We start from the raw sequence: 20323 nt of genomic DNA on the forward strand, positions 1-20323 counted from the left end.
TTGCTTGCCATCTCTTGTGTGAATATCATTGGACTTTCACAATACCCTTGTGGTAGTCGTGTGTATGTATACCTTTTCCCCTGAAATGTAAATGCAAACCAATATTTGCTGTCAGGGTGTATCGGTATCGAAAAGAACGCATTGCTAATATCTACCACAGAAAAATACTTTTGTTGAGGCTTCAAATCATTTAATAGTGTGTGTGTGGATCTGGCACCGTAGGTGCTCTAGGTATTACTGCGTCATTTACAGCTTGTAAATGTTTGACCATATGCAGTTCTCAGTTTGCTTTCCTGACGGGAAATAAGGGTGTGTTACATGGTGAATCTGGAGATTATACCAGTACTCCTTCCTTAAGTAAAGCTGCTACTATAGGTTTGATTCCTACTTCTGTGGTCTAAATTCTGATTTTGGTGTGATAGTAACTGGTCCTGCTGTACGAATTAGTCCTACATCTGGTTTCCCTGTTGACCAGAGAGTTTCTGTTATGCTCCATAAGTCATTTTCTTCCTGTTGTAGTAAGAGTGCTAATCGGCTGTCCTCGCTAGACTGCAAGTGTACAGCTGAGTGTGTCTGTGTTATCCAATTTAACCTCTGCTTCTGTACTCCCTGTTCTGACAATTCTAACTCAGTCTGTTTTTCCCACTTTGTGATTTTTCTCCTAGGTCTGCCCATTTCACAGTCTTGTCCTTAGTCAAACTAACGTGGTAAACGATTAGATTTATAGAGTGCAAAGAATTCCTGGGGCAATGAACAGCTAACTACACTGTTCCCTTCTGTGTCCCAGTACAGATTACGTAATACTAGTCTGTTTGCATGGTTTTAAACAGTTCTTGCTCATATTCCTTATCCGGTCCTGGTGTGCTACAGTAATACAGAGTACAGTGCAACAAATGCTGTTTATCGGTGTCAAGGGAGGGGCACTTACTGATGGCTACGTTAATCAGTTCTCAGGTTACTGCCCCTGGACCAGTCGTGACCAAGTCCTGGCTATACCAATAAAATGTTTCACCCTCCAGTCGCACCACAAAAGTATCCATTTGTCACTGTGCTTCCATACCCTGCATAGTCTGAACTACTGCTGTGCCAAATATCTGCATAAGATCTCTGCCCAAAAGGTTTACCGGGCATTTTGCATAAACAACAATTTTGCTTTTCTGGGTCATCCCTGAAACAGGGTCAGTTATTGCTATGTTATGGAAGAGTGGCTCCCGATACAGCTGTACATTACCTGCTTTCACTAATATGTAATCAAATGATTCTGAATTTTCTGATAGTTTGGAAGGATGTATCAGGGTCTGTGATGCCCCTGAGTCACACAGGAATTTTACTTCCCTCACCTCTACCAGAAGTATAACTTTGGTTTCGTGTCTGCTAAATAGAGCTCTAGGCTCAATAATGCTAAGTCTAAAATTTCACTTTCTTCACTATCAGCGATTTCTTGTACTTCCTCTTTCTTCTATCACTTTCTCTACTCCCTCTATCACATTTGCATTTGTCTTTTCTCAGTTACTCCCTTCTAGTGATTCTTGACTATCATATAGTCAGTCCTCACCCTCCTTATCTTCCATGGCTACCGTCATGTTTTGCTTGCAATCTCTTGCTAAATGTCTTTTTTTTCCGCATTTAAAACATTCCCCCCTTTTTTCTTTCTCTCTTCAAACTCCTCTGATCGCTTATCAGATTGTTTGTTTCTCTGGGCATTTTTCTTGCATTTTTCCCGGACTGTACTACATAAACTTCTGCTCCATCTTCTACAGAAAATACTTGGGCTTTCTTTTTCTTTTTACTGTTAAAATGCCTTTAGGCATGTCTAGCATATTCAAGTAGCGACTGTAATCTACTTGTACGATGGTCTACCATGTGCTTTGTAATAAAGCTGCTTATAGGCAAAATACTGCCTTTTAAAAATTCATTCTTTAGCTGCTGCTCATACGGGGAATCATGTGTTTGGTCTTCAGGTACCTGCATTCCACAATGGTTATTAAAACACTCTAATAATCTAGCATAATATCTGTCAACAGTTTCACCTTCTTGTTGGATGCATTGATTAATGCAAGCCCAGTCTGCCCTAGGCTTCCACTTCTCAGAGATTCGGTCCGTTAGACCTTTCACTCTTATCCAGTTCTGCGTTGCTATGTGGGTGTGGCTTGTGTTCTGCGTCACGGGGGTTCCAGTTGCCACTGATCATGTGCCAATCTGGACCTATGATTTGTCTAACTACTTTTTCTACTTCTTCTCCTTTTAAATGATAACTTAACCTCATGCCCTTTAAGTCTTCTAAGAATTTTCTAAAATTAACTTTTGGATAGGGAATTCCCTCTGTAGCTTTCCGGATGTCTTCCGGTGTCCATGGTCTGTATACCAGGATAGTTGGGTCCTGCCCTTCCTGTCCTGCCTGAGGATTTGGTACTTCTATGAGCGGACATATCTCCTTTTCACTTGTAGCTCGTGAATTTTTGTTCATTTGATATAACTCAGTATCCCCTCTTTAAGTTACGTGTTATAGACCTTGTCTCGACAGGATCTCTGACAAACGGTCTTGGCTTCGCGGAGACAGATGGGTATAGCGGAGGTGGACCAGCTTGTCCACTCGCTTCATATTCTGGTAAGGGAAGCGGAGGGGCCTATGCTATTACCAAATTATTGTCCTCTTTATGTAGAAACATTGCTTTTGAATTATTACTTTTTTTTTCCCTACAGTTTGCTTCCTCGATCCACCTGTGTGCCTGAGGAATACCTAATTGACATTGCTTTTTTACCTGACCTTTTGCGTCGGTTTTAAGCTGTTTGACAAGTTTAATAAGTGAGGATTTTTCTAATTTGCCATCAAATTCATATTTATTAACCCATTTTGTATAGTACCAAACATTGTCAGTACGCTGTAATTGCATATATTTTGCATCTTCAGGTGGCTCTTGGGAACTTTTTGTGCACTTATTTCACATATTGTTCTGACTGTTAAATGTTACGTAACCCTTCTTATTTTCACGTGGTACCACAATTTCTCTTTTTCACAGTTTATCTAGAATAACTGCCTCACCTATTCTGTTTCCCTGATCTGTGACAAGACTGCAATCTTCCTGTCCCTGACTTGTACAACACAAATCTCCTGACAGATGATACAAATGAAGTCCCTGATCTAAAACAGGAAAAAAGGTAAATCTCGCCTTACTTGAACCTCTGTGATTGATCGCCTGGTTCGTTGGAAAACCGTTAACTCGTCCTCCAGTCGCAGGTCAGAAAAGTGGCTGGCCTCTTTTGAATGACAATTCAGTCGGAGGTCTTTCAGAGCAGAAGAACCGATGTGGTCTCTTACCAGTACGGTTTCATGCCACCTGGCCCATCTGACCAGAGGCGAAGTAAGTTTCCGGTCCGAAGGACCAATCTGTCAAAGGAAAAACAACTTCAAAAAGATCTACACACGGCAGGTTCAGGTTAAGGAACTTGAATCTTGCTTGCAGCAAGGAGACAAAAACGTGCTAATACAGAGTTTGTCTAACTAGAATCGGGAAGTGAAGTCATTCTTATACATTTCTTACAAGACATTGCGTACTAAACTGACGTAATAAATCACAAGTTCTTTCTATATTATTTCATAGCAGCTGTTTGTCCATGATTTTCTGCTGGCATATCAAGTTTTACAATAAAACTTCCTAAAAAAACAACATGGCCTTGATGACCAGCGGGTTAGATACAACTTCTCACTATGCAATGTTACCATTCAAGGTACTATGGCTAATTCGAGCACACAGCAAGTACAGATTATAGTTCATTTCTTCAAGCAGTCTTTGTTCAACTGTATCTATCCTTTCTGCAGCTGTGCATGTTCTCATAACTTGAACAGTGCTGATTGTTCAAGTTCAATAACATTATAGAAAACAGTATTGTTCTAGTCATTATTTTCCCTACCTAGCAGATAATCACCTGCTTCAGTAAATTTCCAAAAGGCATAAACATGAATTTTGCTGTGCTAGCAAATACTAGGTCAGAGATCATCTTGCAGTTTCAGAAAGCATATTGCAGTTTGAAAAGCATCTTGTAGTTTCATACAAAACTAAGCTGTACATAGAATAGAATGAAATGTGTTAACCCTTTTAGTTTCTAATAAGCACTAAACATATACATAAATACATATTTTTCTAACGCTGTATGTAACTCTTGACTGACACCATTCTTACATTCTCTGTTTTCTTGTGGCGCAGCTAGTTGCGACACTTCTGGTTGCTCATCATTATGGAACTTCAGCTCAAGTGTACCCGTCTTGAATAAATGTCGTCAGTTACTTCTGTACAGCTTTTTGTCCCCCTAGCAATACAGGACCTTGTTTCAGTTGCTTTACCAAATACTTTAGCTCCAGGATATATGTACTGTCCAATAACATCTGTATTCATCTTGAGACTCCATCTTGTAAATCTGGTAGTTGTCTGCAGTTTCTTTCATACTCTTGTTTCTGACCACTCATTTCCTCTCACTTTCTTTACTCTTGATTTTTTTTTTTTTTATGCAAGCCGCTCTTCTGCCTTATTCTCACTAATTAGTTTCTTGTCCTTGATCTTTATTGGATGATTAACAATACTGCCTTTTTGATGTAACTTGTTTTGAATTCTTATGTTACTGTTTTTCATGTCAAGATTAACTTTTATCTACAGTGTAATGTGCAGTGCGTGTTTTTCTGACTGACTCGGGTCATGACTACTTGGTTAATAAATAAAATAAGCAATAAACAGCTAAATGGGCGAGAGATTCAGTCCATGCAGTGGACTATTCTTGTTTTAAACTGCAGAATAAAAATCTTCATAATTTTTGTTGCTATTTCTCCTGAAGGTCTTCCCTGTTTGAATACTCCTCTCTACTTGTTTGCTGGTGTACATGTTTTGGGAAAGGGCACAATATGATTGAATTTCTCATTATGACCAAATCTTCTGAATTCCTGACTTTTCTATTGAAAACCATTGCCCAATATGACATTTTCTGGTATCCCCTGTCTCAAGAATGCAAACTGTAATGCACTAATCACAAATGCCCTTACTGTGCTGTTAAATTTGATAACCAGTATTATAGGGAATGTGGAATAATAATCACAGTGGTGGTGCTGCGGTAGCGTTGTCGCCTCACAGTAAGACGCTGTCCAGTTCGCTTCTCGGCTAGAGCGTCTTCTGTGTGGAGACGTGCGTGAATGGGCGTACCTTCTTTTAAGGTTGTGTGTCAGGCCTGGCAAGCCGGTACGTAAAAATCAACTGCCAATCATTAGCGGACCGGAGTTCTGCTGTGGCGACCCCTAACCGGGAAAAGCTGAAAGACGCAAACAAAATCTGTGCAAGGCTTCTTTAAAGCGGAACAAATTGTTTGCCAGTCAGCTCCATGGATGATTTGGTACTAGCATCTGTTTTGTATGTATTTGCTGTTTGTTATGGTATGCACTGCAGATGACATCACTGCCCTTTTGTTCTATTTGAGTTATTAACTGTTGCTCTTTTGCATTTTACTGTGTTTACCTTTTAGTATCAAACCTGGACACCGTATGGTTTCTTCTTTGAAATCGAAGACTTTAGTTACCAATAATTTTTGTGTTTCCTGACAAGTACTCAACTCATTGCCCCATCGTGGCCTAGTAAATCTTAAGTCCATTGAGTTAGAACCAAGAGATCGGCCCACTCTTGTGTAACTTAATGTGAGGTTAATTGATCACAAAATTTAAGTATATTATTTAGGAAAGTATGAGGGGACTAGTCTCTTTTATAGATGGAGGGGACAAAAGGCAGTGAGTTGCCTTGACTGTAACATTAAGGGTTTGTATTGGGCTGTGAAGAACGTGAAGCATGTCCTGGCTGTTTAACTTTTTGTACCTGGTAGTTGTGTGTGTGTGTGTGTGTGTGTGTGTGTGTGTGTGTGTGTGTGTGTGTGTGTGTGTGTGTAAAAGAAGCCAGTACAGTTCTGCTATGATGTTTTGTATTTTTTTTCAGGACTTGACCAGTTTTTGTACAAAACATAATGGGAAAATCAAAACGCAAGGACATCGGTGCTTTGGAGAGCAAGCATGATAAATCTCTTACTGAGAAGAAGCAACTGGGGAAGAAAAAGTTTTGGAAACGTAAGGTTAAAGGTGTAAAGAAAAAAAATGAATGCATAAAACAGATTGGATTACCACCAAAATCTCCTGATGAGTTTTCATCTAACTGGAAATGTTTGCAAGAGGTGAGTGGTTAAAGTAAGCATTGGAGAGATTATGCAGTCTTTTAATGTGTAACATCCACACTGTTATTTGTAAACTGTTATCTCCTAGGGCAAAGCATGCTATTCTCTCTTGTATTGGATGTAAGTTGCAGGTTGAAGTTAAGATGCTTAAAAAGGTGAATGTAGTAAGGGTTGTAGTTAACTGACGTGCTATAAATCTGTTTTGGATCACGGATTTCTCTATTTAAAAAAAATGAAATGTAGCGGTCACACAAGGAAACTGCCATGATTTGTTTTGAAGCATAATTTTTTGTCACTACATGGCACTTAGATGCATCTTGTAGGGTCAGGTTTTCAGGAGTGGTCATTGATATTCTGCAAGAAGCTAGAACACCGAGAACTAGAATACTGTACTTTGAGTGGAAAATATTTTCATTGTGCTCATCTAAAGCCATCACTCCAAAGAAGTTCACAGAGCCACAGTTCCAGCTGTATTGGGCAGAGCTACTGGCAGGAGGACTTTGTGTAAAGGTGCAGCTTTTGACCATGAGGGCATACTTTCCTTTGAATCCTGTTGTCTGCTCGCTCAGTGTTTGAAGAGGGTATTGCATCCAAAGTCTTCAAGAAGTCATTGCCTTCTCACCTTTCAGCTTTGCTATTGAAGAATTGACCTTGGTGGCCTTTGAGCTCATTGCATCAGTGCAATCCAGTTTCTGGCCTGCAAGAATTTGTTGCTGGTAGTAATACTGTTATCTAGCAAAGTGCCAGTTTCAAGCCCTTATATGAGAAGTCCTATGTGATCTTTCACAAGGGTAGAGTAAGTCTTATGACTTGACTGCTAATTTATGTCCGGTGTGGTGTTTGAGCTGATATTCAACCAGATGCATCCCCTTTTCCATAATCTCAAAATACAGTGAAAGGATGTTAGGGATTTTGAATGTTCACAGACAGTGGAGTGTTCTTTACCAGAATCAAATCCTTCAGGCAATTGTACCAGTTCTTTTTCTCCTAATTACCATACCACATGACTAGATGCATCTCCAAGCAAATCCTTTCCAAGTAGTTGGCAAATCGTATCGAATTTTGTTATAACTTGAGCAACGAACATCTGGGGGTCGCATTCTGGGTACGCTTCACTAAGGCAGCAACTAGCACAACTGCAAAGCATTTGTAAAGCAGCAGCTTGATGTTTCTACATTCTGTAGACATTGCAAATTTTATATTCCTTCCCTAGAAGGAAGAGGGCTAATTTTACAACTCCTTCTGCAAGGCAAAATTTGCTTCCTCCCAGGAGAATTCTTTTGTACTGCCTCAATATCCTTCACATGTGTAAGGAATAAAATTGCAGTGGTAACTCCTATGATGAACGTAGTAGCACCGTTATTGGACAACTCGTAACAGTAGATGTTCTGTGAGATTTCCTCAGCGGTAAAGGTTCCTACCCATTTATATCCACTTTGAGTATATGTGTTGCATGCTGGGTCTACTGTGTAATGCCTTTACTTTTACATTTTTGATGTCCAAGAGGTCTTGCCAGTACTGCCTGAGTAGTACATAAAGGATAAGTAAAGGTTAAGGTTTTCATGAGCTCCACAGACAGAGGTTTTGGGGCTGTGCACCCTTAACCAGGTTGCACTTTGGGCATTTTTTTCCTGCCAAAAAAGAACCATGTAATGGTGAAGAGAGCTGCTGCTTTTAGGTGTGTCAGATTGAAGTCTGAGGTAAGGATATGCTTGTGGGAGAATGTCCACTGGAAGAATAAACATCTACTTATTATTTTCCCATATGTAGGGAATAACCGTACTTTCGTCTGTCTTTGTGTGAGCATTCTTTTGAGTGCCAGGAGGGATGGCTTATGCTTACATGATCAACTTTGTCACAGCTACTCTTTGAGCAGCTCCTGGTCTTCTGAACAGTTACACCCATGTAATAGCATTGCAGAAGTAAAAACCATTATGATAATTCCCCAGCTGTAGCTTGTATTCACCTCAACTCTCCTAATGATTTTGCTAATAAAGTATTTCCTTGATGTACTTCAGATGTGAAATGTGTGCTGCTGGTTACGTGATGCAGTAATTGACATGAGACGTAGCTTTTAACTCTTATCCAAACAATCTGCTCAGCTATATGGTTTATCTCTGTTAGAAGGCCTGGCTGCAAGAATTGAAAAGGCTTACAAGAAGTAAAATAGCCTTTGTGATGTCCCCATTCTGGGCCAGTAATCAAGGATCCTGAATCCTTCTCACTGACACTGGAGAGGGACGTTCACTTGGAACAAAAATGGATAAACCCAGTATTTCCAGATGCAGCTCTCTGCATTAAGCACAGTTTCCCTTAAGAGCACACAGGGAACACATTGAGCCCGGGATCTCTGTTTTTCTCTGTCTCTCCCCAGGTCCCCAGTAAAGCTCCCCACTGACACAGCTGTAGTTAAGTCGTCAGCTGAGTGTACAAGCCAAGTCCTCCAGCACCCTCTCTGTGAAACCATTGCTTTGTGTCCCTGCCCCAAGCAGCTAATAAACGCATTTTTTGAGATTTCACATGCACAGACACGCACAGGTTTACTAGCTGTGCCCCCTTCTTCCCAGACTTATAAGGTAGTTACTGCCACCAGATACTTCCAAGCCAGCTACTCTAAGGCTGTTAAAAGGGTACCCAATTATACTGAGTAAAATTAATATTAATACAAATGGTAATGGTGACAAAGCAGCCACACTTTCAGGAGTGGCCACAGTGTCACCAATGATTGAACAACCATTTCACCGAAAGTGAAACAGCCGAGCATAATTTCGCGAAAACGCTTTTCATCAAAAAAAAAAAAAAAAAGATAAAAATGGGGAAATGGCTGTTGCTGAGATTGTAGCACAGTGGGGATAAGGGAATATTTCCTCTTTTCCCACTGTAGTGTGATCTCAGAGTGAGAATATAAAAGTTTTCTTAATTTTGTTGTTTTTTGATTGTTTTTACACACTTTAGTGAAAGTGATTTTTCGATGGGCGGCCACGGTGGCGCATCAGTTAGCGTTGCCTCCTCACAGCAAGAGGTTCTCCGGTTTGATCCTCGGATGGGGTGTCTTCTGTGCGGAGTCTGCATGTTCTCCCTGTGGTCGTGTGGATTTCCTCCGGGTGCTCCGGTTTCCTCCCACGTCCCAAAGATATGCTGTAGGTGGATTGGATACTCTAAATTGGCCCTAGGTATGTGTGTGTGTATGCGTGTCTTCTGAGGAAGGTTGGGTGCCAGGCTGGCAACTCGACACCATAGAACTCCACTGCCAATCATGAAGCAGACAGGTGATCTGCTGGGGTCACCTAACTGGGAAAAGCCAAAAGAAGTCAAAGTGCTTTGGTGAAAAGCACTTTTGCTAAAGTGCGTTTGGTCGTTTGTTTTGTGGAAACGTGATTTCATGCAATAGTCCTCTGTGTGTGTGTGTGTGTGTGTGTGTGTGTGTGTGTGTGTGTGTGTGTGTGTGTGTGTGTGTGTGTGTGTGTGTATATATATATATATATATATATATATATATATATGTATATATATATATGTGTATATATATATATATGTATATATATATATATATATCTCTCTCTCTATATAGATATATATATATATATATATATATATATATATATATATATATATATATATATATATATATATATATATATATATATATATATATATATATATATATATATATATATATATATATATATATATATAGATATATATATATATATATATATATATATATGTATATGTATATATATATGTATATATATATATATATATATATATATATATATATATATATATATATATATATATATATATATATATATATATATATATATATATATATATATATATATATATATATATATATATATATATATATATATATATATATATATATATATATATATTTGTGAAAATGTCTCGGGCATCAAAAAGTTCAAGAACCAACGTAATTAAATATCCTCCTGCTGCTAGGAACTTCGTAAGTTGCCTATAATTTTGAACACTCTTGAAAGCTTTCCCTTTTAAAACAAGTGGCTATTGTTATCTGTGATGTGTATGTCGTGCTGATATCTGGCTCACCTAATAAAGGCATCTACTGTCTGAATGAAGATATATCTGTTGTGTGGGACCCCTTTTATATGCATAAGTTGCCTTTATTGTTGTGTATTGTGGGATTTGGCTATCAGATAAAAAGCATGGACTTATTTTCAAAGGGAGAAACATACCAATTTATTTAAATTGATCCCAGTAGAAATAACAGTTTTAAATTTCATCTTAAGGGTCATTTTTAATTACTATAAACAAATAACAGCTTTGAGACACTTTTTTTTTATTTTTAATATCAGTAGATTTTTTCCTGCAACCAGAATTGGATGTAAGAAGAAAAGTCAAATAAACAAAATAAACCAGAAAGTGATGAAACAGTTGCAGATTAAAGTTGATGTGCACAGAATAAAATAGTTGCCTACAAAAAAATTGAAGTCTGTTACTATCTGATACAGCTTGTCAGTCACAGTATTAGGTTATAACTGGGAAAATGAGTGGTGCAGGTTCGTAGATATGTATTAGGTTTGGAGTACCAGGTAGTCCAATGGGAAAACGTGAGATAACTACATACTATATAGTGGTGGTGTCATCAAATCCTCACTTCATTTGTTACAGGTTGCCAAACTTTGTCAATTCTTTACAAGCACTTCTCTTTGCTTAGTTCTGTAGCTCCATTTAGGCATAGGTAAGAAAAATAAATGTTTACCAAACATGTTAAAGCCTGAAACTGTGGTATTTGGGCAGTTTTACTGATAGTGACTTTAAGAGACTTTGCAATTACGGATTAAGAAAAACCTAAAACACTTGTGAAAATGGTATATTTGCTTTGCTTATTCCTATAAATATAGGCTTTAACAATCCTCATCTTTCTTACCCTGATACATTGCAGAATAATTCAGAGAATGCCTTATGTTAGAGCTCTTTCCTAAAATCTTCCCTATTAGCATGGTTTAGGTGCAGAGTTAAACCTGTCCAACAGACCATTTGTTTATGGATGGTAGATGTCTGTTTTAAACCGTAGGTCATATGTCATCATGCTGGCACAGAGAGGTCATCTCCTTATTCTGCCATGATTTCCCAGGGAAGCTAACTTGTTGAAAATGTTCAATAGAGCATTTGCTACATTTTCTGTCTCCAGTAGAGGACAAAGCCACTGCTTTAAGAAACCTATTATGTTAACTTGCTGCCAGAGATATTTACTTTTGAGTGTTATGCTTTTGATACTTCGAATATCCATGGAAACCTTCTGAAGTGTTTTTTTAGTAATAAGCAAGGACACTAAAAGAGCTTCTGGTTTGTTTACTGCTTTGCTAACCTTTCTGCACTGTGTAGAAGTCTTAGATTATTCTGTTACATCTTTTTGCACTTCCTGTCCAATAAAACGTTTGTCATACGTTTCCTGTTTGTATGCTTTATGCCAAGATGGCATGAAAAATGAGTATAGTGGGCTATAGCCAGAAGTAACTGATGGTAGGCCCAAGAGCCTATCAACTACTGTATTAGCTTTCCCTCTAGTTGTCATCCAGGAGTCCGTTCTGTGCACAGTAGCCCCTTGTCCCATTTATAGACTTCCTGTACCCTTCAAAATCAGAAGCCTCCTTGGCTGCCTTCAAGTTATAAGGTGGGATTTGAGAGTTTTATCTGTCCTAGTTCTCTTTGTGATCTTCTCCCGTTCTCCTTTCACAGGAGATCCAGTATCTTTTGATATCTATGGCTCATATTTAGACCAGGGCAGGTATAGGCTAGGGAGTGTTTCAGACCCAACTCTAATATGAACTACATGCAATAGCCATAGTCAATAAGAAAAACTCCTCCTTCACACTACAGACTATTGAAAACTAAGTTTGTCGCTTCATCACTAACTCGCCCTGTAATATGCCCCACTGCCTTGGCCTCCAAAAAGCCAAATGGCTCCCAGTGCAACACAGAGTAAACATACTGCTAGGCTTTCTCATCTTCAGTCTTTCCCAGCCTAACTCGTTCATGCCACTAGCTGCTAAACTTTAATATGCATGCTAAAACTGCCTATGCTTCTCCCAAGCAGCCCACCCTATTCAGCCCCCATAGACCAGGCTGCAGTGCATCAACCAACCACTCTTTATCAATCTTTACTCCGAAAATGTGGAAATCTCCCACTAAACAACTACATTCCCCCTTCCCCACCTTCCAAGCTGAAATTAAAAAAAAAATTCCTCCACACCAAATCAGACTGCTCTTGCTGCACAGCAAAACATGTGAAATAACTGCCTCTCAACTTCTAGCCTAGTGCTTTGTCTTTGCTATTAACACCTTTTAACTTCTCCATCCCTACCCTCCCCAAAGCATTTCCACCACAGTGTTAATGCACATTTCTCATGCTTGTGTTTCAGATCAATTGTTACATTTAATTGCTACTGTACATGCTGTTATATAGTTACTTTTTGTTTTGTACAGCTTATTGCATCTTAGTTTTTTCCTTCTTTGTGAATTATTTCACCTAGGCACTTCCTGCCAACGGTCAGTTTATACCCTTATAAACAAGTGTAAAATAAGAATGCCTGTCATTGAGTACTGCATCATCAGTCATATCAGGGCATGTGCCAACATATCAGAAACTGCCACTTGTTTGTCTACTTTCTGCTTTTCTTAATCCAGATGATCCTTGTCCAGTGACAGCTGAAAAGTGTCCTTCCCTTGGCACTAACTGGGGTGAGATGCTCGAGCAGGTACCCTCCTTTTTAACAACTGCAGTCCGATGTATCCTTCTTAGTAGTAGATCTTTTTAACCCCCCATTGCAAGGGTGCAGGTCTCTTTGGTAATGTGGAGCAGATACAGTTTCAGGAAAACCCACTACTGCCATAGTAGAACTTCAGGTAGCTCCCTCATCTGGCTTTTAGTTCCTTGCCTGTCTCTGGGGAGATGTGGCCATGCAAGTGCCATCTGATTTGCATTGTAAACAATTAACCTCCGGACCCTGGAATGTACAGGAGTCGGTGGCTCCCCTTTGCCTTTAAAATCTGTTGTTCATAGGTGGTTACTAGGCTAATGACCCTGGGAGAACTTTTTAAAGCTTAGCCTTGCTTCCCAAATGGATCTGTCAGGTTGATACTCTAGGGTTATTTTATGGGGTGTATGTAGACTTGGGCATGGGTGGTCAAGCATTTATAGGCTTCTTCCACCTATTAAAGATAGAGGTACCTGACCAGGGATAAATTTCAGATTCTGCATCCACTAGTTCATGTTATGTATAAATAGGGTTAGAGAAGAGATCTCTGACGTGGATGAGTAGCCTTTTTCCAGAGAAAAGATGGTCTCTGACCCATACAACTGTTCCTCCGGCATGTCCTTTTTATGTTGCAGATGAGGTTTAGGTCCCTGTATCAGGGAGTGCTAAAGTTTGTTTTGTGGATGTGCAGCAGATCCATCAGAACAGCATTAAAGGATGCTTTGTAATCCAGGATCACTTCTTAGCAGCCTGTAGGATCCTGAGTACAGGGACAAGGCTTTGAGGCAGTCATGTAGGACATGTTTAAGCATTGTATTGGAGAGGAATTTGTGTGGACAGTTGCATATACCTGATTGATAAATACCGAGGAGAGCATTGTACTTTGTGGTAAGACTGAGATCCAGGTGCAGCAGAACAGTGACTTCCTTGGACCTAGATGCCATATTCTTGCTTATATCTTGGCAGCATAGAACATAGAATGATTTCCTTACCCTTACCACTATAGACCCATGATTGTCGAAGGCCAGGTTGCTGTCTACATGTGTTCCAGAACCCTGGCCACTGAATCTACTCTTGGTGTGGGTATATTGTCAATGTAGTAGTTTCTAGAGGTAACCACCTTCAAAAAGGAAACTATTGTACATTTCTTGGCATTGCATTTTTTTGTCTGTCAGGCCTTCTTGGAGAGTATTTGAGTCACTGGGGAATTCTATGATTGCACTCAGTTTGCAGTTTTTTGCATTGTAATATATGTACTGTTACTTGGTGATGTTCTTAAAGAAGTCCACCAGGTTGAGGCGGCGTGGGCTGACCTTTACAGAAATAAACTAGACTATATCCAGTAACTGAAGGTTTCCTATGCCATTATTATTTCCGTGGCCTTGTATATGTATGAGACTAGGCTTATTGGTCAGACTTTTCGGGCGTCTAGAAAGTCTGCCTTTGTGTCAAGGGATAACCGTTGCAGTCCTTCATTTATTCGGCAAAAAGCCTGTTTAGCATCCTTGGCTGATTAGGGATTCTAGTTGGCCTGATATTTTGTTTCATGCAATTTAGCAGGCAACTTGGGATAGTTATTTCTGTGCTTAGGAGTTTTAAGGGCCTCAGCCTATGTGGGTTCTTGCCTTTGTCTTGTGTGTGTGTATAGCAGTTTGTGTGGTGTTTTTGTTTGTTATAAAACCACTACAAGTACCAGATAGGTTATACGAGAACACTGCCTCCCGAGAGCTTATACTCGTCTCTCTCCCTCATATTGTGTCACATTTTTTTAAGAATTATACGATTGTCAGAGAACATGAGAGAATTTCTCTTGTCATCTCAGGATGCCGAAGTCTACCAGGCTGGCTATAGAGATGGGAGGAAAGTCGGGATCCATGGATCTGAGAATTTTTTTTTAGTGGGCTTCAGTGGGTGTGGTACCAAGAGTATAAGGCTGTGATTAGTGACAAACTTTTTTTTTTTTTTTTCTTCTGGCTGCTCCCATTAGGGGTCACCACAGCTGACCATCTGTTTCCATTTCTTCCTATCCTCTGCATCTTAATCTGTTGCACCAACCACCTGCATGTCCTCTCCACCATATGCATAAACTTTATCTTAGACCTTCTTCTTTTCCTCCTACCTGGCATGTCCATCCTTCTTCCAATATACCTAGCAGCCCTTCTCAGCACATGTCCAAGCCAGCGCAGTCTCGCATCTCTGGCTTTCTGTCACACTGTCCAATCTGAGCTGACCCCTAAAATACTAATTTGTAATGTTGTCCATCCTCGTCACACCCAATGTAAATCTTAACATCTTTAACTCTGCCACCTCCAGCTCTGACTCCTGTCATTTCATCAGTGCTACAGTCTCCAACCCATGTAACATAGCCGGTCTCACTACCATCTTGCAGACCTTCCCTTTCATTCATACTGGTACCCATCTGTCAAATCACTCCTGACACTCTTCTTCACCCACTCCACCCTGCCTGCACTCTGTTCTTCACTTCTCTTCCACACTCATCCTTACTCTGTACTGTTGATACCATATATTTAAACTCATCCACCTTTGCCAACTCTACTCCCTGCATACTCACCATTCCTCTGTCCTCCCTCTCATTCATATATATATATATATATATATATATATATATATATATATATACACACACACACACACTCTAACTTAGTCATGCTGACCTTCATTTCTCCCCTCTCTAGAGCACATCTCCACCTCACCAGGGTCTCCTTTACTGTTCCTTACTCTCTCGCTACAAACCACAGTGTCGGCCACAAACGTCATAGTCTATAGGGACTCGTGTCTGATCTAGTCTGTCAACCTGTCCATCTACATTGCAAATAAGAAAGAGCTCAGAGCTGATTCTTGATGTAATCCCATCTTCTTCTTGAACGCGTCTTTCGCTCCTACCACAGACCTCACCACTATCGCAATGCCCTTGTACATATCTTTTACCACTCTTGCATACTTCTCTGCCAGTCCTGACTTCCTTGTAAAATACTGTGTCATATACTTTCTATATGTCCACCAAGACACATTGCAACTCTTTCTGATATTCTCTATACTTCTTCATCAACACGCTCAGAGCAAACATTGCATCTGTAGTGCTCTTTCATGGTATGAAACCATACTATTGCTCACTAATCAATATCTCCCTTCTTAACCTAGGTTCTACTACTTTCCCATAACTTCATGCTGTGGCCAGATCAGTTTTATCCCTCTAGTTACTACAGCTCTGCACATCATCCTTATTCTTAAAATCAGTACCAATACACTTCTCCACTCCTCAGGCATCTTCTCACTTTCCAAGATTCCATTAAACAATCTGGTTTAAAAAGCCCACTGCCATCTCTCCTAAACACCTCCATCCTTCTACAGGTATGTCATCTGGACCAACAGCCTTTCATTCTTCATCCTTTTCATAACTGTCCTTACTTTCTCCTTGCTAATCCATTGCACTTTCTGATTCAATATCCCCACTTCGTTCACACTCTCTTCTATCTCATTCTCTCTATTCATCAGCCCCTTAAAGTACTCTCTCCATCTGTTATCACCTTAACTTGCTGCACATCTTTCCCAGCTTGGTCCATCTGTCTAGCCAATTGGTACAGATTATTTTCTCCCTCCATGGTGTCCAATCTTTCATACAACTCCCCATACGCCTTATCCTAAGCCTTCGCCACCTCTCTCTTCACTATATGCCTCATCTCGTCATACTCCTGTCTACTTTCTTCATCTCTCTGACAATCCTACTTCTACTACTTCTTCACCAACCTCTTCCTCATTTCACCGCCAGGTCTCCTTGTCCTCTTTCCAAATGTCACACCAACCACCTTTCTAGCGGTCTCTCTCCAAATCTGCTGTGGCTGCCCAGCTATTTGATAGCTCTTCACTGTCACCCAGTGCATGCCTTAAGTCTTCTCTGAACTCCACTTTACAGTTATCGTTTTTTCCAACTTCCACCATTGCATCCTTGGCACTACCTTCACTCTCCTCTTCTTGATCACCAACGCCATCCTATGGACCACCATCCTATATTGCCTAACTATGCTTTCCCCTGTCACCATGTTGCAGTCTCCAGTCTCCTTTAGACTGGCCCTCCTGCATAGGATGTAATCCACCTAGGTGCATCTTCATCCACTCTTGTCACCCTATGCTCCTCCTCCTTCTTAAAATATGTATTCACCACAGCCATGTCCATCCTTTTTGCAAAATCCACTACTATCTGACCTTCTGCATTCCTCTACTTAACACCATCACCTCTATTCCCATCAACAATATGCCCACTGAAATCTGCTCGAGTCACCACTCTCTGGTTACACTCTCCACAGTTTCATCTAACTAGCTCCAAAATTGTTCTTTCTCATCCACTACACACCCAACTTGTGGAGCATATGCCCTAACAATGTTCTTCACACCCATCGCTCTGTCCGACGCTCTTCACCTCCAAAACACTCTTTACATACTGTTTCTTCAGGATAACCCCTACCCCATTTCTCCTTCCATCCACAGCACGGTAGAACAATTTGAATCTACCTCCAATACACTTGGCCTCACTCCCCTTCCATCTGGTCTCCTGCATGCGCAATATGTCAACCTTCCTTCTTTCCATCATGTCTGCTAGCTCTCTCCCTTTGTCAGTCATACTGCCAACATTTAAAGTTCATACCCTCACTTCCACACGCCTGACTTTCTTCCTCTCCTGCTTCCAGGCATGCTTTCCCCTTGTCCTTCGGCTAACAGTAGCCCAGTTTCCACCAGCACCCTGTTGGCTAACAGTACTGGAGGCCATCATTGTTAACCCAGGCCTCGATTTATCCGGTATGGAAATCTGTATTGTCCTCCATATTTGATCTGGCAAAAATTTTACACCGGATGCCCTTCCTGACATAACCCTCCCTATTTATCCAGGCTTGGGAGCGGTATGAAGAAATACCCTGGCTTGTGCATCTCCCGGTGACTGGCTTAGGGGAATTAAATGAATATGTAACAAATTATTTGTATGCTAGCTGGGTCAGACTCCACTGCGAGACATCCAGTTCTATGATCAAGGTATTGGGTTGCGATTTTTGTGTTATGGGCTTAGATGTTGAGACGCTATGAGTCATCGCACAACTGCATACTTGTGATTTTATTTATTTTAATATGAAGATTGAGATTCTAGCACTTGTATCTATGCAGAGCACTGCATGATGCGCAGTATCTCACTGAAGCAACAATTTTCTACGTAGTTTCTCTGCCTGTATACAAAATAGCCACTTGGCTAATTACAAAAAATAAACATGAAGCCTTCCTCCTGTGGTTGCCACGCTCCGAACAGACCAAGGTACCCTCCAATGCCACTAGAGTGCAGACGTAAAACCATGCATCATCTGACATTCCCATTGTTAGGAAAGTGGATTGGGTTGTTTGACCACCCACGATTGAAACTTTGGTTTGAGGCACCTATGCGGAACATTCTTTTTGCACCTGCTTCTGTTAAGGTTTCCACCCCTCAGAACCCCACGGTATGTCACTCCATATAAAGAGTCGAGGATGATGGGCAACCATGGGAAGCAGGTTTGTGTGTTGCAAGACTTCTGTAAGCTGAACATGTTTTTGCAGCAACTGCCCCTAAAATTCCTGTAATCTGTTAACTCCATGTAAGGAGTTGTGGGTAATGTGCTTCCTTGGAAAGCAGATTTGTGTTCTCCGTACTTCTATGGAGGATTCTAAACTTAAGAAAAAAAATTGCCTCCATCAACAGTGTTTATTAGTTTTGAACCTTTTATAGTAAAGGTCACAAACAGTACTCTGGACATGAGCTTTCTTGTATGGTGTGCTAAAGATGGCACTCACAAATTATTCCTTATGGAAAAGTGGGGTGTAACTTCAGCCACATAAGAGTATGCAGCACTTACTTTAGAAGTGCACTGCATTGTTGAACATTAACGTGTTCATAGGTTGGTACTATGTTATCGGCCCTAGGGCCTATACAAGCCTAGCCATAAGAGTTTCCTGGATATTTCTACCCACAGTATTTGCTTCCCTGGCCGCCTGTCTAGCAGGGCGACTGACATGATCCCCGGGGTGAATTTCCCATCTCCCATCCAATCATCAAGGTTACTTTTGAAGAGGGCCAAGGAGGCACTCTGCTTGACATGTATGGGCAGTCTATTCCAGAGTATGGGGAGTCTCTGCGTCAGGAACATATCCCTCCAGCTTGTTTTGTTCATTGTGATGACCAGGTTTAGATCCCTGGAGCGTGTTTCTCTGAGGGATTGGGATTTCTTTAAGTGGAGCATGTCCAACAGCTCAGGGTTTGACATGGCCTTGTATGTTCAAGCAGAGATCACCTCTGAGTAGACAATATGCCACAGAGTATAGCTGGAGATTTTTTAGATGGTCAGCATATGGCATCTGCTTTAGGCCTGTGATTCTTTTAGTGAGGTATTTCTGCGTCCTTTCCAGCTGTTGCAGATGTCTTGTGAGGTATATACCAAACAGGACGTTATACTCTATAATGTGTTTAATGAGGGATGAGTACAGTGGGATAATGACCTCCGTTTTCTGGATGAAAAGCCCTTAGTGATGAGGTGTGCCGCATAGGATTTTCTGGCGCTTGTGGCGATATGGTTATCGAAGGTGAGACCACTGTCCACTTGTGTCCCTAAGTCTCTCATCACACTTTCGATGTTTAGTGTATTGCCACCTAAATGGTAATTCATGGGTATATGTTTTTTTCCAAAGGGGATAACAGTACATTTCTTGACATTAAGCTTGAGCCTATGGCTCTGGCACCAGGCATCTGTTTCTGTAAGGCCCTTTTGTAGAATATCCACATAATTTGGGGATTCAGTAATGGCTCCCAGTTTGCAGTCATCTGCGAACTTTGTTAGCCAGAGTCCCTTAGTGTTGGCCTGGATTTCAGAGAAGCAGATACCAAACAAGAGTGGTCCCAGGATTGAACCCTGAGGTACTCCACTTGTCTGGAGCTGGATTTGGAGTCTGCTACTTTTACAGTCTGTGTTCTGTCAGTGAGCCAGTTGGGAACCCATCGAGTGACATAGGGAGTTATGCCCAGCTTAGTAAGTTTATCTATGATTCCAGAGTGGGGGATGGTGTTGAAGGCCTTGGCGAGGTCCAGATAGGCCTTACCCTCGTCCACAACTCTGGAGACTGATTAGAAAAAGTCAATCGGGTTCAGGAGACAAGATTGGCCCTTCACAAACCCAAAATTGGTGGGGCCCAGTGTTTGAAGGTTGCCAATGGCTTTGTTTTTAAGTTCCATGATAATGCGTTCCGTGCCCTTGCAGATCAGGCTCGTCAGACTGATGGACGGTAGTTCCTGGGATCCAAGGTGGAGTGAGAACTGTAGCTGTGTGCCACTCATTGGGCATAAAGCC

The 20323-nt window shown here is 40.8% G+C and overlaps 1 protein-coding gene across 3 annotated transcripts in view; it reads left to right on the plus strand.

Annotated features, from left to right (window-relative positions):
• REXO4 (REX4 homolog, 3'-5' exonuclease) overlaps positions 1-20323 on the plus strand; it is a 247492-nt gene that overhangs the window by 54240 nt on the left and 172929 nt on the right. For all 3 annotated transcript variants that reach the window (XM_044058230.1, XM_044058229.1, XM_044058232.1), the window contains one exon: positions 5967-6198. In XM_044058230.1, the coding sequence (XP_043914165.1) occupies positions 5995-6198 (204 nt within the window). In that variant the 5' untranslated portion in view covers positions 5967-5994. The remainder of the gene's footprint in view (positions 1-5966; positions 6199-20323) is intronic.

Source organism: Protopterus annectens, chromosome 16.part0, assembly GCF_019279795.1.
Source record: "Protopterus annectens isolate FY-2018-M chromosome 16.part0, PAN1.0, whole genome shotgun sequence".
Lineage (NCBI taxonomy): Eukaryota > Metazoa > Chordata > Ceratodontiformes > Protopteridae > Protopterus > Protopterus annectens.